The sequence below is a fragment of the Calypte anna genome, chromosome 11 (genome assembly GCF_003957555.1).
Source record: "Calypte anna isolate BGI_N300 chromosome 11, bCalAnn1_v1.p, whole genome shotgun sequence".
In the NCBI taxonomy this organism is placed as follows: Eukaryota; Metazoa; Chordata; class Aves; order Apodiformes; family Trochilidae; genus Calypte; species Calypte anna.
This window is the reverse complement of record NC_044257.1, coordinates 20,211,898-20,234,810: the sequence shown is the minus strand read 5'-3', so window position 1 is coordinate 20,234,810 and position 22,913 is coordinate 20,211,898. Positions and strand designations below refer to the sequence as shown.

The 22,913-nt window shown below is 40.6% G+C and overlaps 2 protein-coding genes across 4 annotated transcripts; one reads left to right on the top strand and one right to left on the bottom strand.

Annotated features, from left to right (window-relative positions):
* The first annotated feature begins 113 nt into the window (after positions 1-113).
* GABARAPL2 (GABA type A receptor associated protein like 2) lies at positions 114-7,100 on the top strand. 2 transcript variants are annotated; one of them, XM_030458088.1, is made up of 5 exons: positions 114-355; positions 673-728; positions 3,782-3,954; positions 5,571-5,664; positions 6,946-7,100. In XM_030458088.1, the coding sequence occupies exons 1-4, from the start codon at positions 322-324 to the stop codon at positions 5,659-5,661; spliced, it is 354 nt and encodes a 117-aa protein (XP_030313948.1). In that variant the 5' UTR covers positions 114-321; the 3' UTR covers positions 5,662-5,664; positions 6,946-7,100. The 2 variants fall into 2 exon arrangements, with proteins under 2 accessions (XP_030313948.1, XP_030313947.1); XM_030458087.1 differs by lacking the exon at positions 6,946-7,100 and having other exon boundaries at positions 5,571-6,166.
* Positions 4,103-22,850, bottom strand: ADAT1 (adenosine deaminase tRNA specific 1). Of its 2 annotated transcripts, XM_030458079.1 has the most exons (10): positions 22,769-22,850; positions 22,171-22,362; positions 21,434-21,502; positions 19,712-19,766; positions 18,824-18,954; positions 16,940-17,555; positions 15,287-15,432; positions 13,810-13,909; positions 12,158-12,244; positions 4,103-8,674 (listed from the first exon to the last, which is right to left on the bottom strand). In XM_030458079.1, the coding sequence occupies exons 2-10, from the start codon at positions 22,337-22,339 to the stop codon at positions 8,542-8,544; spliced, it is 1,506 nt and encodes a 501-aa protein (XP_030313939.1). In that variant the 5' UTR covers positions 22,340-22,362; positions 22,769-22,850; the 3' UTR covers positions 4,103-8,541. The 2 variants fall into 2 exon arrangements, with proteins under 2 accessions (XP_030313939.1, XP_008489222.2); XM_008491000.2 differs by lacking the exon at positions 22,769-22,850 and having other exon boundaries at positions 5,871-8,674; positions 22,171-22,686.
* Between the last annotated feature and the right edge of the window lie 63 nt (positions 22,851-22,913).

Genomic DNA, 22,913 nt, shown 5'->3' with positions numbered 1-22,913 from the left:
GAGCGTCCGTGAACGGCAGCAGGACGGAGACAGAGGCACCCGCCCGGGACGCGGAGCCCATGATGCGCCTCCGACAGCCTCGGGAACGCCGCACGCCCAGCACCTGGCCAGTGACTGGGTGCCTGGGTGCTACAAACCCGCCCCCCACTCCTCCGGCCGGAAGCGCCGCGTTTCGGGTGGTTACTAGGGAACCGGGGAGGCGGAAGTCCCGCCTGCCGAGCTGTGGCTGTTATTGTGACAGGGACCGTGACAGCGACAGGCCCGGCCGCCCGGCACCAGTCCCCGCCCGCCCGCACACGGGCCTCCCCGCCGGACCGCACCATGAAGTGGATGTTCAAGGAGGACCATGCGCTGGGTAAGGGTGGGCGCGGGCCAGGCCCGCTGCCCTTCGTCTCCCGTGTCGCCATCTGCTCTGGGGCCTCCCGGCTCTGTGTGCCCCGGTCTGCGCCTCGAGCCGCCAGTCTTATGTCTGGGTGGACAGCCGGCTGCCGCCCTCGCCGACGGGCGGTACGGTGACTGGGAACTGCCTCCCTGAACGGCTGGAGACCCCCTCGCGGGTGGCAAGACGGTCGCGATCCCGCAGACTCGCGTCCCTGCGGGCGCTGCCCTCTCTGCCTAGAACACTGGCCATACTGCTACTATGCAGTGACTAATTACGAGTTTTGTTCACAGAGCACAGATGTGTCGAGTCGGCAAAAATCCGTGCCAAATACCCTGACCGTGTTCCGGTGAGTAACCAAGCAAACTTCAGCTGAGTACTTGGAGACAAAGGCAGATAAGTTGTTTCCGTCTTGCCCTTTCTTATCAGAGTCTACTAAGTAAATTCGCCGTCCCTCTTGCATCCTTACATGTTTTAAAGAAGCCCCAAACACATCTAACCAATCCAGTATTCCCTTTTCTGCCCCAGGGTGCATTGAAAAGTAACCAATACCACCCAACTCTCAAAAGGGTTTCCAGGCATTTTTATGGTTTATTAGTGTCCTGGTTTCCTCTAATGGCAATTACATTTGATAAGCACCTCCACTTGGAGGTTTCATGCCTGATTCTAAGAAAGCACATAAATTCTTTAAACCTTGACCATTTTCTGTCCTGGCTTTATGAGGAAAGTTATTTTCCCTCCTGTATTCCAACCTTATAACCAGTCTTACTGTGGTGAACTTTTCCATACAAACCCTGTTATTTGAAGAGGCAGTGCAAGTGGTGGCCTCTTCTCCTTTCTGCCTCAATACCACTTACCTACCTGCTAAATAGTGAATGACCCCTTGTCTTTACAGTGCAACCCCTTTTATCATGTCTCAGTCGGTGAAATGACCATGCTTCACATCCTTATATAACAGCTAACAACGTTTCCAGCTTCTCAACTTATCTGGCTTGTGAGTAAAATTTCTCACTTCCCATCTGACCACATGCTAATGCCACTCCTGTGGCATTCACCTCTTGATAAATAACTTACCCATTAAACAGTGCAGCCCAGAGAACATCTAGTCCCATTGACTTTCCTTGCTGCTCAGTTGCACCTCATCACAGCATCTTCTTCAACTGCAGTCTGGCAAGATGACCCAATCCTTGCCATACTCTGCTTGGCTGACTACCCCCTAATACGTATATACCTTCTGTATGTATATACACCCCCCATTCCTGAATGGATCCAGGAATTAAATAGCTCAAATTGCAGCGTGATGCTTTGTCTGGGCCAGTATGTATTTTCTACCTGATCCATATACCATATACCTCTCACAAAACAGGTGGTATCAAATGTATTTTTTGCATTTAATAGTCAAAAGTGTGTATATCCACTGCTTTCCAGGTTGTAGCCTGCATCCAGTGTGACATAGCTCAAAGTTATGTCAGTTCTCAGGTGCTGTATCTTATCTGCCTGGATTTAGAGATGTTTCAGTGGTTCAGATCTGTTAATACATGATAACATCCTGATTCTGTCCTAGGGTAGACCTTTTAGGAAAAAACATGGAAGGTAAAAGAAATTTATGCTTGCTAAGATCTGCTATTTTAAATTTGCCTGAGAAATCAAGTGGTCTAAAGGTTGAAACTTTCTGTAAGTTTTGCAAGAAGCAGTTAATCAAGAGCTTTGACTTCCAGTTATGCCGTTATGACAGTTTCTGCATTATAAAGCTAAAAAGCCTAGTGTGTTAAAAACTATTTTTTAAAAAATATTACAATAAGACTTTAATATTCCTTTTACACTGGTCCTCTTTACAGGTCCCTCATACAAAAATTGCAAGGGGCAGCTACTCTGCCTTCCTCCTGTTTCTCCTTTCAATTGGTACTTTGTTTAAGGGAAGTACTGCAGACTCCTAAACACAAGTTTTCAAGCTGCCTGTGCTTCAAATATCTCAGTAGACACCAGTTCCTCTCTTGCTCTTGCCCCCCAAGCATTTGTCTCAGAATACACTGGGATTTTGATAGTGCAGATGGGGAAATTATGAACTTTGTGAATACCAGCCATACATAAACAGAATAGGATATTACTGGCCTATTAGGTGTAAATCACAAAATGGTTGAGGTAGGAGGGGACCTCCTGAGGTCATCTGGTTTAACCTCTCCTGTAGCAGGGAGGAGCCATTCTTGCTCCTGAAGCTCGACGAGCTGCTGGTCTCTTCGAGGACTCCAGCCACCACACAGTGCTTCCAGGGTAGAAGTGTGGTGGGAAGAGCCTTTCCTGCTCCAGAGGCTCGACAAGCTGCTGGCCTCTCCATGCCTCGCACCAGAGTGAACTGAGGTGCCTTCTGTGGGTGTGTGTCCCACCTTTATTGGCCCCCTGGTCTTGCTCATGCCCAATAGGGGCCTGTCCTAATCAGGCACAGGTGGACTCACACCCACTCTTTGGCAACTCAAGGCACCTGGTCGACAATGTCTCTCTACACTCTCCCTGCTCAAGCAGGACCACCTACAGCCAGCTGCCCTGGACCACATCCGGACAGCTTTGGAACATCCCTAAGGCAGAAGACTCCGCAGCATCTCTGGAAACCTCTGCCAGTGCTGTCACCTGCATAGAGAAAAAATGTTTCTTGATGTTCAGAGGGAACTGCCTTGATTTCTTTTTGTGCCCGTGACCTCTTGTCCTGTCACTGAAACAGCCTGGCTCAATTTTCTTTGCACACTCACTTCAAGTATTTACACAAATTAAGATCCCACTCAAGCCTTCTCTTCTTCAGGCTGAACGCTCCTAGCCTTTTCCTCATCCAAGAGATGCCCTAATCCCTCAGACATTAAGGCCCTGTACTGGACAGTCTATTCCTTGTCTCTTGCACAGTGAGGAGCCCAAGGCAGAGAGCTCAGGTGTGGCCTCCCCAGTGCTGGCAGAGGGGGAAGTATCAACTCCCTTGAACTGCTGGCAGTGCTTTGCCTAATGCTGCCCAGTATCCCATTAACTCTCTTTGCTGCCAGAGCACTCTGCTGGCTCACATTCAACTTGCAGTCCACATTGCAGTCATATGACTGATGTACAAAAAGTTAAAAGATGTATATACTTTTCTGCCACAGATTTCTTTTAGGCATATTGCATCTTTTTACCCTGTGACTGTCACCCTCAGGCATGGGAAGTTTTGAGCCATTGTGTGTATATGAACATAGGTTTCAGTGCAGTTGTAAAATCAGGTTTTACAGTAGTGAGCCAGTCCTACCTCTCAGGTTGTTGCAATCAAGAAACCTTTCTGTTCCTTACCTCTGCTCACTGTTGCAAGACTACCAGCAAGCAGTTTACCAAAAGCTGTCTGTTCATCCCAATCTGGAAAAGCTTGTCCTTCACACCTGCACTTTACAGGTCATAGTGGAGAAGGTCTCAGGATCTCAGATTGTTGATATTGACAAGAGGAAGTACTTGGTTCCGTCTGACATCACCGTGGCCCAGTTCATGTGGATCATCAGGAAGAGAATTCAACTGCCATCTGAGAAAGCAATATTCCTCTTTGTAGACAAGACTGTCCCACAATCCAGGTGAGAGGCTATTTACTTGGTATTCAGAACTATTTCAGCAAGCCTGTGCCTATCAGAGGGGCAGCAACTTCCCTTTTAAGCCTTATTTAGTGATTTTTGGAGGTGTTTGGTTACATCTTAACCTCTGCATAATAATCTCATGAGAGAATGAGAATGAGAGCTCCTTTATTGTCCTGAGTTTGATAAACATCTTGCTTCTTGAGCTAGACTGAAAGAAAAGGTGACTGAAAAATACATTATACATTCCCATGGCAATAGGATGAGCTCTGGAGTTACTAGATCTTTGCGTGCAAGAATATATACATCATCAGTGCAAAAAAAAAATTTCATCTTCATGCAACAAAAAAGTTGTGCATTTAAATACTTAAAAGCAAGCACCATAAATTATTCTGAAAACCACTAACCTGTCAGCTCACAAAGAAATTATGAGATTACAGACTTGTTGCTGTTACTTGTTTTAAAAATAACTAAAATCCTATATTACTATAGAAAGGTTTTTCACATTGCTTTTGTATAGGACTAAGTTTAATTGCTGTCTGCTACATAGAGAATAATGAACAGCAGAAGCAGCTACTACAACTGCTTTATGTATGAGATACTTTAATAGTATCTGAAGAAATAGTACATTATGATGTTACATGGCTTAGATACAATAAATATTATTCTCATAAATCCTTACCTGTGTAACAGTGCCTTCCAGGTAACTTGTCCAGAGTCAAGAATATTTTTATTTACTTTGTGATATACAGTAGAGACCTGTGAGAACCATCTTTTTCTGCTTGCTTTTTTATACCTATTAGGAATGCCTGTATGTCATCTTAACAGTCCTGTGGAACTGCTAGGAACAGGAAGGAAAAAGAAAAAGCACATTGTCTCATCTCACATGTTCATGATGAGATGTCACATGTCTGCCGGAAAAATAGGGCCTTGAACCTTCAATATTAATGCAAAAATGGTAACTTGTTAACAGATAAAACAAAAATCTGATCTGTTAATAGCTCTGCTTCTCTCATAGGCTGAGTTTATTACACAGATTACACTCTTAGTACCCTTCTCTGCTCATCCAGTTCATCTACTACTCAGTAATTCACTAATTTAAGTCACTGCTTTTTACCATTATTGAAAACAAAGCATTTACCCCCAAAACCAACCTGAACCTCAAAGAAACAGTCCAAAAAGCACAAGAAGTTTGGTAGACTTGGGGCCAGGTGAACAGTCACAGCTACACCAGCTAGAAGTAGAAATGCTCCTTCTCACAAAAGCAGCAACAAGTTAATGCAGCTGTATGCAAGGAAAGTGCCATCAGCCTATTGATCCTGGTATTACTCACAGCATCAATAATGGATTCAGAAATACATTCACTTACTAATTGCCAATAAAGCATTCTGACAAACGGGTTTGTGAAGAAGTAACAAAAGCTTAGGCTCTGCTGAGAGCCCACAATCATTTTGCTTTTCATGGGTCAACTTATTTTCATATATCTTCATTTTTGTATTTTAATTTAGAGACATAGAAATTCTAGCTTTTATTAACCCTTGTTTATGTTAGGTTCTAACTGTTACCATTTGCCACTGTCCTGATCCAAGCAAACCATTTATCTTTTTTTCTCCTTCAAGCTTAACTATGGGACAACTTTATGAGAAGGAAAAAGATGAGGATGGATTCTTGTATGTTGCCTACAGTGGAGAGAACACATTTGGTTTCTGAATGGTGGGTCTTGGCTAGTATATCATCCTGCTGTGTATCTTGTAAATAGCTGATAATTTTGTGTTCTGACAGCCACAGAATTTCCTTCTATACACATGCATTTGTAACTGGATTTATTTCTTAATATATTGATAGGTTTTGTTTTATTAGACTGTTAAATTATCAAAAAAAGTTTTGTTGTTTTTGTGGGTTTTGGTGGTTTTTTTTTCTCTCATGATTAAATATTCCCAGAGCCTCACTCCTTTGGGGGATACACATTGATTAAATAATGACATTGATTAAATAATAAGCAAAGTAGTTAGGCTACTAAAACACAAAAAGAATAATATGCATTAATTCTGTTTTGAGGTGTTAGTTTAAGAAAAATAAAACCATTGAATTTGTCTTGGGAACACTGAATTTGCTAGCTTATCCTAAATAAGCAAGATGCTGATTATGTTGAATTGAGCTAGTATGTTCCTCTCTCAATTAACAAACAGGTACAATAAAAAAATCCTGTCACAAACAGGCAGTGCTCTCATTTTTTTACCTTATTTTTTGGCCAGAAAGTTATACATCACATTTCCTAAGCACTATACAGCTGCTTATACCATTTACTAGGTGCTGTACAGCTTCTCAACCTTTGATATGTGGATACTGATAACAAGACAGAAATAAGGAGCTATCTGAAGGTTCTGAAACCAATAGCTTCAGGACGTAGCAGTACTAGGGGATGAAAAATTGGACATGAGCTGACAATGTGCACTTGCAGCTCAGAAAGCAAACTGTATCCTGGGCTGCATCAAAAGAAGCACAGCCAGCAGGTGAAGGGAGGGATTTTTTTTTTCATTCTGTTCTGTTGAGACCCCCACTTGGAGTACAGCATCTAGCTCTCGAGTCCTTGCTATAGAAAAGGCACAGACCTGTTGGAGTGGGTCCAAAGGAAGCCACCAAAATGATGAGAGGGATAGAATAAAGCATGAAATCTTACTAGGAACAATCTCTTCTTAAAGCCAGGCTCGAATTTCAGGAAAGAGTTAAAAGAGCTTACATTGTATAACTGCTCATTTGAAAACTAGACTGACACAAGACTACAGAACAACAACAACTAGCCTTACTTAATACCAACCTGTTTTAGTATCACAGCTGGACAGGAAATGGGAACGGTCCAGTCTGGTCAACAGGTTCACTGCAGACCTTGTGGATTAACAAAGGGAAATGAGCTATGTTAAGATATAGTTTCTGCAACATTTCTGGGAAAAAACAAATTTCAGGAGCCTGGAAATTTACTGGTTCTCTCTTTAGGTACACTGCAGGACTCTGTCCTTGGAATGCTATTTGCTCAATGAAAATAACTGCTACCGTTTGTCGCCCATCTGCATTTTTCATCCTCCAATGACTAACCAAGTCCCCATGCTCCGTAATGCCCCTGCCCTCTACAAACACAAACAATGAATCCCCTCCTCACCTATACAACTGGTCTTTCTGCTGGATTTGAAAGGACAGGCTTATACACACAGAATTCAAGTTCTTTGTTATTTCTTCAACAAGTAAGACAGGACTATTCACATTTGACAAGTCAACCCAAGCTTGAAGTAGAAGGAGTTGTTGTAATTGACTCTCAGATTGTGACACTGCATGTACTGTTCAGTCCTGTATTTATTCAGCAGGTTGACTATAAAGGTTTTTCTGAGAACTGCTGTGCCTGTTTTTCAAACCCAAAACCAGAGTAAGATACCAAAGAAAACTCAAATCACTTAAGAATTCTTAAATTCTAAATTATCCACTTCTTTCAATCTGCCATTGCCTTGTCCAAATATTTTATGAACTGTAGCTTACAACAGAAAAAGAACAGAAGGGGAGTGTGCTCAGTAGCAGTTACATACTCCTGAACTTGCTTGTCATACAAATGAAAGTAATTGGGACAGAAAGTTTAAGGAGGATTACCTACTGGCTGGCTCCCTCTCCCTAGGTTGCAATGTGGACTGCTTTGCCATGCAGATGTTACTTGGTTATAAAACATATAGGCAAAGACTGCCAAAGACTACTTCCAGTCCCCCAAGAGCATCACCTTTGCCAGACTATTAAAGAACACTTGCCAGGAAAATGTGACATAAATGGCTATGGCATCTCTGCTTTTAATTAACCATGAATTACGGGGGAGCAGGGGGATGGGCAGTGCTTGAAACACTGAAAAGTAGGTGAAGTCTGGAATTACACAGGATTGACAGGTTTGAACCAGGTAATTCAGGAGGTTTCTTTCCTGCTCACAGAAGCAAAGCAGTTGAAGGGGTTTCTGGCAATATCCTGAAAATACTATCCTAAGTAGTAGTAATTCCATGCAGTCTTCTCCCCAGCACTCTTCTGCTTTGGCTACATTTACTAAATAGAAACTAGCATGAAGGACTCAAAGTAACAAGACCCTTTACCAGAATTATTATTTCCAGTTAGGAGCAATGGGGCTGGGGGACACAGAAAATTCTTCCAAGCACCAGACAAGAACCAAGAGTTATAAAAATATTACGTACTATACATTAAGGTTGTCCCAGCAACACAAAAATAACCACAACATCATGAAGAGTGAAAAAAAGAAATTTACAGTGACAGCTTTCTTCCATAGCACTACTACAATTTCAATTTACTTCTGTTGCAATGGACTACGGCTGATAGATCATATCCTCAGTTAACAGAGGACAGCATTATCACTGCTTCAGCCCTTTTGGAGGCATACTGCTTCATACAAGTCACTGCAGTCATCCTTTTCTATATTTCAATTAAAAGGGGCTTCACCTCAATCAAAAAAGACATCCCTATAGTTTTCCTTTTCACTCCTGTCTCCTTACAACACATAACTAGAAGACATCTTTTCCTGGCCCTTGAACTGCAGAGCCTTCTGTACTCTTATGTGAAGTGCAGGTATTCCTTGGCATTCTTGACCCAACCCAGCAGGGCTTGGCCACGTAGCACTTTCCAGGCTTCTTGATAATTCAGTGCAGCTTCCTTGTAGTCCCAGTAGGTTTTTAGAGTCTTCATCCTGACAGAAAATGCACAACAAAAGCGTTTATATTATCCTATTGGATGTAAATTCACAAAATGAAAAAAAATGAATCAAATATCTGATGATGCCCTAAGAGCTCTTTCATGACACTACATGAAGCTGTTATGCTAGGTAAACATGGGGGGATCCCAGCCCTGCATCTAGACACTGTCAGCAGTCTTGTTTACAAAAGGAAGCTAAGCAAATGCTCTTCCATACTTCGTAACATACTCTCCAGTTGTAGAAGTGTTAGAGTTTGACTATGTGACAATAGGTTACAGAAAACTTTCATGATAGCAAAAAATACTGAAGCAAAGCAGAAAAGGTGGCTAGAGAGAAGTCCTTTGAACTGGGTGGAAGTAGCCTTGTTTTGCTGTATGAACAGCTATGATTGCTGACTGGAAGCAAAGGGGACAAGGAAGATCAGGGAAGTTTTTCTTTTCCAACACAAAATAATGGGAAAAGTGAGAATTTTTTTTTTTAATCTACTCCATAATACAAAAGAGACTTAATCAGCTTTGATGCTCTGTTCTTCTTCAATGTTCTCCACAATCTCAGCAGAACCACTGGTCACTCTGCTGAGAGCATTAAACCATTGTTTTTCAAAACAGTGGAATTCAAGTCTAGAATATCTGCACACAAATACCTCTAAGACAATTTCATCAAGACTTTTTCCTCTGCTTGCATTTTTTTCCCAGCCTCTTTCATTTCCCTTTGCTAAACAGTCTGTCAGCCACATGTGGAATGTAATGTTTATACATCTGACCCAATATAAAGGGAGGATCACAGGCAACATGACCTTCATCAAGAAAGAAGAGCCTAACTACTAGCAGAACTCTAATCTAAAAGTCTGACAACCACTGCACCTCCTCCATCTTGCAGCCATTCTCTGGGGAACAATATGCATACTTACACTTAAGGATAATGACTGAATCATGTAGTGTATGTCTGATACATTTGTTTAAGGCTTTGACCCTGCCCTTCTTCACTGTGAAGGCATCTAAATGACTTACATTTGTCTTTTACCATAGAATAGCTAGTATCTATTTACCATAGAATAGCTAGTAGTAGAATAGCTAGTAATAGAATAGTAAGTAGCTGCTTACATCTTCAAAACACAGCTACTTGTACTTAGGAGGTCATATTTAGCATGGTCAAAGATAAAAAAAGAATTATGCAACACATTTTTGTAGATCAGTTCGAGCTTACTAAAGGTGAAACAGCCTTCTTTGCATTTGGTCTGAATGCACATATAGATCCAGATATAGAGACAAACAGACAGAGGCACTCCACCTGCCACTAAGCCAAGAGAAAATCTCCAATGCCTAGTTTCTCTAATTTTTTCTTTGATAAATACTGCTATTTTTACTGAATCTGCTGGCAAATCAATGGCTCTTCAATCTGTATCTGAGTTAATTTAACTAAAACACAGAATTTAACAGTGGATGCAATAAAATACTGTATTTTAAACAGCTTCCTTGGAGAGCTGCCAGATACAAAATTTATTTAGTTTATATAATTAATAATAAATAAATAAATGCCAGATTTATTTAATTCATGCTTCTGCATTAGGCTTCTAAGAAATTATTAATGTATTTTTAGAAAAAGTACGTTCAAATTCAAAGTACACTGTATCTGCTTAAAAACCTCACATGATTTAACTGTATCTCGGCTTTGGTTGGGCCATTAAGGCTCTCAGCATTAGTAATGAGGAACCTGTGACTTTTTTTTGGCAGAAGTGAACACTAGTTTGCTGCCCCAGGCAAAGTTCAGTACAATAATATGATCTCCAGCCTATCCGTGTCTGCCTGACTACATTCCTTTTACTTTCCCCTTTACTGTTTCACTCTTGCCCCTATAATACTGCATAAGAGACAATGATTCTGATGCCTGTACAAGAGACATGAGAGGTGATCAGATTTCATTCTGAAAGGTATCACATTCTACCTTACACAAATCACCATTATGCATGAAAATATTCACATGCCCAGCCATGTGCAAAAGCTGAGCAGAAATGGGCTCACAAGCAAGGCAGCCTGCAAAGACAAGCAATACACTGCTGCAATACTTTCTTCTCAACAACAAAACGTACCTTTAACCCCATATTCAGTTTCAAACATTTATATTCAGCTATAATGTGCTTTCAAGATGACAGGCATCTTGCACATGTTGACATAAACAGAATGCATCAAACAAAAACACTGGCATCTTAAATGGGCAAAATCTTACAGATCTTCAGTATTTAAAAATCTGTGTGAATCCATAATGAAGGGGGCAAGGAAACCTTCCTTGGCCTGATTCTGTAACCATCTTCTTCAATGCTTTCAACACTCACTGCAGGCAAGAAAAACGTCACCAAGTGACCTCACCTCAGTGAGTGAGTTAGATTTGAATACATGAAGTTTAACAGTAATTTAAGGTTTTGCGGCATTTGGAAGACTACCACTGCATTGATGTACCTAGTCTGGGAGAGCAGATTTTCAAAACATTATTGAAAAAACAGAAAATTGTCTCTCTGGCGTTTCCTAACATCATCTGAGATGTGGAACAAATGAATCACACAGAGAAAAAAATAGAGTAATAAAAAGAAAAAAAAAAAAAGTCTTGAAATTATTACGATGGATTAGTAATTTTATAGGGTAGGAAAATAAAAGGCTAACAAATCTGACGAAGACTTCACAAGCATCTATGATGTACAGTGTAGAAATTATCAGAGGACCTTACTGTCCTGCAGGCCTTCCTGCAGTGGTAGGACCATCACAGGACTTGCTTCATGTACAAACTTTAAAAAGGAAACTGGAAAAGGCCTAAAAACAGCAACAAAATTCTTGCCAAATGTGATTTTGGTTTTTTAATTGGAGAAAAGCAGTACTTTAAACAATTATAAGGCACTTCTACACACACAGAAGGTAACTGCAGTCTTTAATCAAAACTCAAAAGCAAAGCAGATCCAGGGTGCACTGACTTTGGCTAACTTCACCTCGTCTACTGTCTTCTTACTATGAAAGGCCTACCTCCCCTGCTTCTAGCCACACATGCCTCCTACTGCCTTTGCACAAGTTTCATTATCTGTTTTAGCTTTCCATGGGCCAATTCAGACCATCTGTCCAATAGAAAACATGGAAACTGTTTTCTGCCACATAAGCTAGTTGAACTGGCTCACCATTAGAGGCTGGAGAAGTGCTGCTGACAAAAGAGAGGAGAGGAATCTACAGCTAGTAGAAGCAGAGGCTGCTGCAGGACCTGCAAATTCTTGTGATACGATCTTGGGATGTGGTAGCTATTTCTCCAAGAACATGATTCAAAATACCAAAAAGAGTCTTCCTAACCCCGCCAAGCACGTGCCATATTTTTCAAGTACCAAATCTTTAAAATGAACTTATCTAAAGTGAGATTCCTGAGAAGACACTGGTATCATCACAGTATTACTGAGCTTGATTGAAATAAATTCACTCTCAAATATAATTAAAACATTTTTACCGGAGCGTGTCTGGTAGATCCTCTTGTGAAATACTTGCCACCAGCTTTTGGAATGTATGGAAGAGTTCTACTTTACAGATCTTGGATCTGATAAAAAAAACATAAATCAGAAGAATGGAAAACTTGTGTGGAAACACACTTCTAATTTTTTTTATTAAAAAAAAAAAATAATGTTCACTTCTCAAAAAAGGTCTTCGTAGTTTAACTTTTCGTACCCCAGCCAAGCTGCCCACCTGACTTTTTGTAGCTGAAGAGTAGCATTGCCTCCACTGTGACAGCCAACACTTTCAGTTTGCAAAGAGAACATTCTAATATCCCCACCTTGCTATCTGTATGAGTCTGCACCATCATCAGCTCACAGCTACAGCAAGGATGAGCCAGAAGGACCAGATCCTTGAAGCAGAAGTGATCTGAAGGCTTTCTCAAACTGGCAGACTTCATATTGTTCAGAACAAATTAAAGAAGTATCTGGAACAATGCAGTTCTTTTCACAATGATGATGAGGACACACTGAGCAACAGATGCAGGGCAGTTAAATACAAAGAGGCTTATCAAAAAATAAAAGTGATTCAAACTTTGAAAGGTCTATTTGAAGACACCATATGCATTTCTATGAGCTTTAATCCCTTCTCTTCCCCCAAAGAAAGGGTAACTAGAAGAGCTGTTAATAAAGCATGCTTTATTTTCAAAAGCCCTACCTATTTTCTCTATTAAATTAAATTCTCTTTATACACTTGTTTTCACAGTGACTGATTCAGTTCTCAACAAGTATAAGCTGATTCTCTCCAGAAGCATTGGAGAGGAAAAAAAAGAATAAAAAAAAAATCAGTCTTCCTATATGCACATAAAGCCTGTCTCAAAAGGCACAGTCACCCACATCACCTGTGCTAACAATATCCCAGACACCAATACTAGTCACAAGCTACAAAGGCTCCTCTTTCCACATAAAATTTGTAAATACTAGGATATACCAGGATAAACATAAGTCAAGCCGGGCAAAACTTCAAGAAGCTCAAATTGTGCATCTCATAGGCATGTGAATGAATGCTCCACTAGATTAAACTCTATTTATATTATTCACTACTGTCAGGATTATCTTCTTTCTCCCAGAAAGACTGGGAAAAAAATAACATTATGACCATTGATAAACTGGTACTATAAGCAGTTAAAAACCAAAACCCCAGCCCTCAAGCTGAACTTCCACAAACCAGTGATGAGGCAAGTGTAGAAAGATGGAGAAATCTGTCTGCAGATGTTTACAAGTAATTCTTCTCGACCACAAGAAAACTATACTTTTCTTTAAAAGTAACTTTTCTTTAAACATAAATAGTTGCTAAAAGATTATGATGTTTTTTAAAGAGCAGTATCAAGATGACAACTGGAAACATGATGAGCTTTGTGTTAGGAATCTGCTGCGAACATTTAATGTTTCCAAACTTTGAGACAAAGTCACATTTCAACATGTTTAACAATAATAAATTCAATTCATTCAACTGTTGTCATTCCAGCCCCCCCTCTCTCTCACTACCTTTCCCCTTTTCCCCAAATCCTAGGTGTCCTTCTGCTCTGACAGTGCACTACACATGAGCTGACAGAAGCTTGTACACTAACCAGAAAGACATATGCATCCCCATATTGCAACACCCTCACACCTGCTCTGAGGGCTCCCAATCCCCTTCTTTGTTGTTCCCTGCCGGAAGCCATCTGAGGTGACATCCAGAGGTTGCTCAGGGACTGCACTCCAACTGATAGCTATAGAAGGAAGCATTATGAACAAGGGAGATACTCTCATCAAAAAAGCAGAACTTAACCGTTCCTTTCATTCTGTGTCCACATGATACCATGCTGCTTCCCAAAATCAAACTAGAAAGAGGTTCATGGTTCTCTAGGGCTAGCATTCCATTACCTTAACAGCTAGATTCTATTTAGTAAAATAAAACTTAAAAATACAGAGACCTTTCATCTTACACAGGTACTTCAAGAATTCACATCTCTAAATATTTGGTGTCAAGCTTTGTAATTCTCTCCCTTGTAGGGGGACTCTACTTTCTTTTAGATCTACTATGCAGACAAAGCATAAAGAAATGTATGTCCAAGGCAGACAGCTTATTTTTTATGAGGCTGTGAAATACGCCCCCAAGCTACACACTTTTGGTTTTTAAAAATACCAGCTGAAATGTTCCTGTCAAGCATATTTCAATACTTGGTGTAACAGCCTCAAATTTAGAGTTTATTCTGATTTTCATCCTTTCAAGAAAAATAGCAAGATGACATAATTCATATATGCAAAAAATGTGTGATACAGCATCACTCATCTTCATTATCCAAGTAACTGTGCAGAAAGAAAAGCATGCACAGGAATTTAGTCACATTTGGCTTCAAATCTTTGCTAAGTGAATTTGCACCAGTTTTCAATGATGGATTTTGTTTCCTACATCCCAGGATGAACATCTTTTCCTTCCTGGCACCTGTAAAGAACTCATGTTTACTGAATCTGAATTCCACAGAGAAGTGTAAAACAGCAGAGGGTTGGCACATCCAACCATAAAGACACTGCTTAACCTTGCACACACAGAGGCAGTTCCATTGCAGGAGTTTTTTCCCTAAATGTGACCATGTTGCTAAATCACAACGTGACGTGCATGTTCATTTATCACCATGGCAAAAAATGTGATGTCCAAAACCTCTATCAATTAAACCTTTACACTATACTACTCTGTATTCTTTTTACATTCACAGATTTCTGAAGCAGTTATAAGCATAACTCTGCAGGGCAAGTCTTCTGTTCATTATCAAGGAGAGTGCAAACCTAGCTGAAACAGAAGTCTTCTGATGTTTTTTGGTTTCTTGTTGCCCTCAAAACTTTTGCTTTAACTGGTTATTTTCTGTCTTTGTTCAGATTATAAATTCTTAATGGTGTTAACCAAGTGTTTATTAGACTGAAAACTCTCTACAGAACTAGAGAATGAACTAGATATTATTACATTCTGGCCTGAAATTAACTTCTTGCTGTCATACTTTGCCTTCAGCACAGACAAAGAACGCTATTCCATTTTAGGAAACCAACAAAGCCACCTGATTTCTTTTTGGGCTTTTGCGCAGTTGCACAACTATCTGAAGTTAACTCACCTGCACCACAAGGAACAAGTTTTGTTTTGCTGTTAGCTTGAACTTGCTGAATTGCCTGGCGGCTGTGTTCAAATTGAAGATCTGACTGCAGCAGCTTAACGTCCTGAGTAAGAAAACTAGCTGGTAAAAGGGAGATGTGCTGACACCTAAAGTAAAGAGAGAAAAATGCAAGTGGTTTTAATTCTGGTCTTCCCAAACAAGCCAGTTTTTCCCTTCCAAATAGGACTTTTTAAGAAACAAAGCCATATAGTTTATTAGAACCCTGTCCATCCTAGAAAAACTATGATGAATTCATTTTTACAAAAGGTCTAGTTAAAACCTAGCATAATCTAGGAGATAAAGTATGCAGGATAAAAACTGCAATATACTTGTGCAATCCAAATAAAAAATAATAATTGTATTTACATAGTCAACCATATTACATTAACAACTGTTTTATGAACCTAAAGGATCATACTCAAAAACCTGAAGGACCACCAGAAAGACAACCTTTCCACAGTGCAAAAATCTACCTATCCATTCTTTTAGTTATTTCAGGATAGATGGATTTGAGGACTTTTAAATTTAATTTTAGCAATGGTCCTGAAAAATACAAAAGCTGCTTTTGCTCACTAACAGAATTATATAAAAAGGAACTTACAGATATTCAGAACAACTTTGTGGATTATGGATAAGTGAAAAACTTCTCCTGACTCTGCTTGAGGAATTAAAATCAGGAATAGGGTAAGTTCAACTTTATGATGCTAAAAACTTGACTACAATGCATCTGTGTCCTTCTAGCTGTTTTATATGCTGGAAGGCTACCAAAAAAACTTGGGTAGGTAACAGCTTCTCACTGTTCCACAAGGGGACAACCAAGGGGATTCTGAATCTAATGGAAATTCTCCTACAAATCTTCAAGTCTGACCCATCAGCAGTAGTTACCTTTTCTCCAGACTACAAAGGGCTTCTTTCTGAAAATATTAATCTGCATAAATTCACATTTTCTGCAAAGTACTTTGGTGCAAAACCCTGATATATGTGTGACACACTGTCTTCCTTAATTCATTGTCTCTATACACACCATCTGTCTAGAGATGCCCCTGCCCCTGTACTCAGCGCTGGTGAGGCCACACCTCGAGTACTATGTCCAGTTCTGGGCCCCTCGGTTTAGGAAAGATATTGAGGTCCTGGAGTGGGTCCAAGGGAGGGCAACCAGGCTGGTGAAGGGACTCGAGCACAGTCCCTATGAGGAGAGGCTGAGGGAGCTGGGGCTATTCAGCCTGAAGAAGAGGCGGCTCAGGGGAGACTTGATCGCTCTCTACAACTACCTGAAAGGAGGTTGTAGCTGGGTGGGGGTTGGGCTCTTTTCCCATACGACTTTCAACAAGACAAGAGGGCAGGGTCTCAAGTTGTGCCCGGAGAAGTTTAGGTTAGATATTAGAAAGAATTTCTTTACGGCGAGGGTGATCAGGCATTGGAATGGGCTGCCCAGTGAAGTAGTGGATTCTCCGTCCCTGGAGATATTTAAAAAGAGACTGGATGTGGCACTCAGTGCCATGGTCTAGCAACCGCAACGGTGGTAAAAGGGTTGGACTTGATGATCTCTGAGGTCCCTTCCAACCCAGCCAATTCTATGATTCTATGATCTGATTTCCAAAGGAGAGCACTTACCTTTCAACAATTGCTCTCCGCATGGCTTCTTGGCTATATGGACACTTCCCCACTATAATTGCTGACAGATACACTGGGCACTGCAGGAAATGCATAAGAAGAGCTCCTTGACACCCTAACACATTCCAACGAGCCATCTTATCACTGCAGGACATAGAACATGTTCTGTGCCCACGACCTGGCTTTACTCGTAACAAACCCACACAGTGATACCCTAGCCCAGGTATTTGGGTATCACCCAGCTCTCCAGGCACACATTTTGCTCCAGTTCTATAAACATCTAGTACTTTTGGTCTCCCTAAGCCAGTCTCCTTATTAGTTGTTTGCATCGCTGCAGAACATTCACTGCTGTTTGGATTTGTGTTGTCTCCTCGTTCCACAGATACTTGCTGAACATCAAGGTCTTCAGTGCTTCTGGAAAAAGAACCATCATAATCAATTTTAATTTTCTTCATTTCATGATTACTTGGCATTTTATCTGATTTCCTTTTTTCTTCTGGGCCAAAATGACCATGGTTACTCCTGTCCACTAAGTGTTCAGCTGCATCATCTCCAGTCACTGGTTTAGAAAGCTGGTTTTCTGGTTCACTAATTGGAATAATAGAAGCATCTCCACCTAGAACAAAAGAAGTAAAATACAATTTAGCCAAAAATACATCTCCCATGACTGGAACACATCACACCAGTAACATTACAGCTACCACTATTAGCTTTCATGTATTTGCACTCAGGAAAGTTTAACTACGAGAACACACTTTTCAAACATCGCACTATACAACGATGACTTAGATTTTGCTGAAACTTGAGCCTAAAAAAAACGCATTAACTTCAGGTTTTGAATTCTACCTAAGAAATAATTTTAAAAAGCAGAATTTAAAAGAAAACGTATAAAGCAAAAGGTGTCAAAGGCATTTGACATGACTACAAGCAGTGCTGAAGACTCACAAGGAAATTAATCTGATCTAACCAAATAATACAATCCTCAAAGGAATACTTTAAAAATAACTTATCAAATGAGGATGGAAATTTTAATTTGTGTAACTAAAACAAAGCAAAACTTGACAGACGTGTGAGTAAAAGGCAGCCAGGAAGTTATTCTTGCTATTAAATTTGAAGATGTATATTCTATTCTCATACTGCATTAATGAAGAAAACCATAATACCATATTCCAGCAAAATCATGAAAATGTATGAGCAAGTAAGTCATCTCCCATGACAATACAAAAAGTTGCATTCCATTTCATAACTAGTTTTGGGCTGGGGAGGTGGTGGTGTTTCGTGAGTGAGGTTTTCTTGGCTTTCTTCTTTGAGATCTTGGTTTTGATTTGTTGGTTATGTGTTGGGTTTTCTTCCCTGTTTTGTTTTGGTGTTTCATTTTTTTGCTTCATTTGGTTAGTTGGTTCTTTCATTTCCTTTTGCCTATTTGGGGGAGGTAGGAGAGCTGGTTTTTCTGTTTGTTGTGCTTGGGGTTTTTTGTAATTTTGGTTTTGTTGTTTTGGGGTTTTTTTAAGGAACTATGGAAAATGTCAATGTTTTCATAATAAAATTTTAAACCAAGGAGATAATATTTAAAGCAACCAGGAGATATGACCGTATGTCTGAAATGTATGGTGATTTCTGGAAAAGAAAACTGTAGCCATGATTGTTTAAAGAAAAAATATTCCACTACATAATGAGCAGCAGATTAGATTTACTGAGCTCCCATGAGTCACATCCAGAGAAATAAAATGCCAAATGTATCTGTGTAGGATCAGTCAAATACTCCTTTGGACACATTCTGGTAACACTAGTAGTTACTGCCTTACCCTCTGCCCCTTTCCTTTCTTTGGTCCCTCTTTGGTCTGGAGTATGAGCCATAAAACTGGTTCGCTCCAGGATACTCACATGGTGTATGACTGGTGAAGAAAACAAATATGGTATTTGGTTTGAGCTTCCATTTCCCAGTTTCAATTCCTGGAATAAAGATACTGCATTGCTGATGGGAAGCTGCCAGACACATCTGATGGAGAAGATACCTGTGAGGCATGAAGTTTTCATGAAACATCTACTTCATGTTTTTATGTGTGGAAAAACTACAAAAATTAGATCCCCAGTAGTTCGTGTTCTTTCCTGATGACATCTATGAGGAGCCAATCAGTTCGCTACCACAGATAGATGGGATCCAATATATTCCATAAGCACAAACATCTTATTGGAACCTCAGTAACAGACCTCAGAGGGTTGGATTCAGTGGAGTTAACTATCTCCCCAAAAATGTAACCTAAGGCTTCCTCCTCCCACTCTGTACTTTGACCAGCAAGGCAGCTCATCCAATCCTGTGAGAGCCAGTCTACTGGCACCAAAACACAAAGAATGTACTTGACTCTGTAGCATTACCATTCTCCTGACTCAGTTCCTTGATCCAGCTTATTCCATGTGAACAAGAGTGGTATGTGGGAAACAGCAAACAGGCTACCCTGAGAGCTGGTCATCAGACCAGCATTGATGTCACATGAAATAAAATCTTACTTCTTTTTATAGAGGCTCTACAAGAATGAGCAACAAACAAGCTTTTGTGAAAGGGCCCTAACACCATCTAGAAATGCAAAAATTAGGCTGGACTCCTGATAAGAAAGAGGGAAAAAGCATCGCTTACAAAGAAGTAACACTCTTTCCTTACATTCTCATCCACTAAACTGCAAAATCTGTCCATTTCAGCTATGTATCAAATCATTTCTAGCACAACAAAGAACAAGTGGCACTAAATAACAGCATGTGAACTTCATGCCCCACCTCTGGAAGCTCCTCTTGGCCATAATTTCAGCATGACTGTCATTCAGAATGTCTCCTAAAGCAACAACAACAAATAAAAACAATACACGTAACTACAGAAAAGAAGATGAACAAAGCAAACAGAATTTGAGAGATGACAATTCTCCATATTTTTTAGCATTTGAAGGTTTAACATTGGCTTTAGGTTATTGCAAGATACTTAAGCTTCCAATCACTATAAAAGAAGGCAAATAACCTACACTAATGAAGGATAAAATTCTTCACTCCACAGAAAGTCAGACTTGTTTAAATACCAAATTTTAACTCTTCTGATATCTGAAACCCTTAAGAGTTGAACACATGCTGGCTTCCCCTAAATCCCTCCTGATATTTGCTCGATATTCTCAGATGAAGCATAGCATTCTGAAACTTCAAGAGTTTAACCTTTCAGTTGAAATACCTTGTTGCACAATGTACTACAGTTTCAATTATTTTTTGTAAATAATTCTGATCTTTAAAAGGTTTACACACCTCATATTTAAACTTCCTGCAGCATCTGCCTATTGCAATATCTAAAGAACAGGTCCTGCAGATCAGCTCTTATTTCAGGAACAAAAGCTCACATGGTAACAGTCCTCTTTAACAGTTCCTAAAGTCTAGAATTTAAAAGCTCTCTAACAGATAACCCCCAACATGGGGGGTAGGTTACAACTACCAAACAAGTTAATTTAAAAATAAATCAGTGTTATCACAAGAGGAAAATATTTTCTAAACTTAAGATCACTAAAGGAAAAAAAAGAGGAATTAGCTTTACATTTTTCAAATTTCTACTTTGACTCAATACCCAGACTGGAAGTAGTACAACAGTTTAACCATATTTTTTCTAAATAAATCATAAACATGTCTGTAAAAATACTCTTCCAAGGTGGCTAGGTCCCAAGAAACATCCACAAAAATCTAAGGAACAGGATTTAGCTCCTTCTTTTGCTCCACTAATTCATATCAATACGAAGGACTTTACACAGCCTAGGACTGATGCATGTAAACCCATTTCTCCTATTTTGCTCTACTCATTCTCTGAGGGCAGAAAGCCCTCTATCTACATCTTTGCACTTTTCCTCCTTAGTCACTTTTCAGCATTAGTTACTATGGCTTCTCTCCTTTCCTAAAAGACATACATTCTGAATAAAACAATGGACATTAGGAGCAAGGGAAGTCCTACAATACATAGTAAAAAAAGGTAGCTGTGGGAAGTCTTACAGATATCCCACACACTTATTGTACAAACACTTAAAATTAGCTGCAGTAAACACAGTCAGGAAGAAAAAGCCTGTTAGTGCCTTTCTGATGTCATCCTTACCCTACCTCAGGAGCTGTAGCTTTTCCATCAGACCAGAATGAAACCAGTGGGTAACAGGTGAATGAAGAACAATTATTTTGCTTACATTTTGTTTTGCTTTTAGTTATGAAGTCTCTGAATGTGCAGATTCAGGGCCTAAACTACACATTTCTACATATAACAAGTTTATTCCCCTGTAAGACAAAAAATGCAGCAAACTTTCAGGCCGGGTACTCTGGGTGCCTAAGCCTCTCCTTTCTTGATGAGGTGAGGTCTGCCTTATACTTTTGGCTTCAACGCAGAAGTCTGAGGTCAATGCCTTGAACATTTTCACTGATTCTATGACAGCAGCAAGCAAGAAGGCAGCCTAGGTAGTACATTCTCAGATTTTACACCATACTTACCAGTTTTTCTCATTTTGTTTTGGCCAATACATTTTGTTCCAGTTCCCATAGCAACAACTTCCTTCATTACTGAAAAAAGAAACATTAACTGAACAAACTATCACTGGAAGCTCTGTTCATAAAGTCGTTCCAGTAAGAGAACACACAGAACTTTGTGTAGAAGGGCAGGTACAGGAAGGCAAGTTGTGGAACATTCCAGAAAGGAAACTGCATCAGCTGGACAGCTTAACAAAGTATGATATGACAGGAGGAGTACTAACACACACTTGATACTGCATGGACACGGGTGTAGCATTCCTTGAACATGTAAGAAAGAAGTATGGGATACAATCTGCATGACACCCTGAAGTATCACTAAGGAAAAAGACGATGGTAAAGTATACACAATGCAGTAATGCAGCCTGTAAAAGGAGAGCAAGCAGAGACCTCTAGGATTCTTTCAGAGTAGCTGAACCACCATTTGCAAAGGAATGCCTATACTTTTACAACTTATTGAACAGCCAAATATTGGTTTTCACCTTCTTAGTTACAGTCTGAAAACACATTTCACCATAACTTCTTTCCAGACAGAAGCTATAAAAACTTTTGCAGTCACCAATAGTAAAGAATGTGGGTGGAAACAAAAAAAGGGACAGGAAGGAGTGTATGATTTCTTTAAAAGGTAGCTTAAAAAAAATGCAAAAATCAAGGGCTGCCACCTTCCCTCCCCCTCCCAACCCCACAACTCAAGTTCTTACCCTGCATATTCCCTGGACTAGCCAGAACTTCTCCCTGGGTTGCAGACTCCACTTTGACAACAGCTGCCAATGAAGTCCATTCCCTGTTTGGATCTGGTTTCCCCTGCTTAGGGAGTCTGGTCCTATAATGCTGGTAACACAGCTCAGCAATTTCATCAGCTGACCACATGGCTCCTGAGGCACGCGCGGGTTCTAAACAGAATTGGATTCCATCACAACGGTGATTAACGACCCCCATCTCTTCAAACCCTACCACCTTGATCTGCATGACACCTGCATGTACCAGTCCAACATCGAAGGCCTCACTGCATCCCCCCTTTCGGGATTATTTGTAATAAATGTATCATATGAAATAAAAACCATTTTTCCCCAAATTGCTTGGAATAAAAAACAAAGCTAGACATCAGTCGAGACTGCTGAGTTCCCAAGGCTCCCCCTCTGCAGCAGCCAAGGCGCGCACCACAGCGCCAGTCCCGTCGCTCTCCTCTCCCAGCGAGGCGTCCCCGCGCTCACTCCCAGGTATCGCCCCGCCCCAGCCACCGGAGACCGGACAGCATTGCATAGCCGCTAGATCTGACCAGCCGCTGTACCCCCCCACCTGCGGTTCGGCCCGCTTCACGCTACCCCAGTACAATGGAGCGCATCCCAACACCCACGCACTCCCAGGTCACCGACCCTCTCCCTCCCTTCCCCCACCCCGCGGGGTACGCCGGGAACGGAGCTGCTGCGCAGGCGCACAGAGA

What these genes read in the sequence shown, in the direction of transcription:
- ADAT1 (XM_008491000.2), bottom strand. Translation starts at nt 22,438, where the DNA reads ATGCAGATCAAGGTGGTAGGGTTTGAAGAGATGGGGGTCGTTAATCAC. An exon ending in AAACAAAATGAGAAAAACTG is followed by an intron (nt 19,767 to 21,433) that starts GTAAGTATGGTG and finishes TTGTTGCTTTAG; the next exon opens with GAGACATTCTGAATGACAGT. An exon ending in ACTTGTTCCTTGTGGTGCAG is followed by an intron (nt 13,910 to 15,286) that starts GTGAGTTAACTT and finishes TTCCTTCTATAG; the next exon opens with CTATCAGTTGGAGTGCAGTC.
- GABARAPL2 (XM_030458088.1), top strand. Translation starts at nt 322, where the DNA reads ATGAAGTGGATGTTCAAGGAGGACCATGCGCTGG. An exon ending in CAAGGAGGACCATGCGCTGG is followed by an intron (nt 356 to 672) that starts GTAAGGGTGGGC and finishes TTTTGTTCACAG; the next exon opens with AGCACAGATGTGTCGAGTCG. An exon ending in AATACCCTGACCGTGTTCCG is followed by an intron (nt 729 to 3,781) that starts GTGAGTAACCAA and finishes TGCACTTTACAG; the next exon opens with GTCATAGTGGAGAAGGTCTC.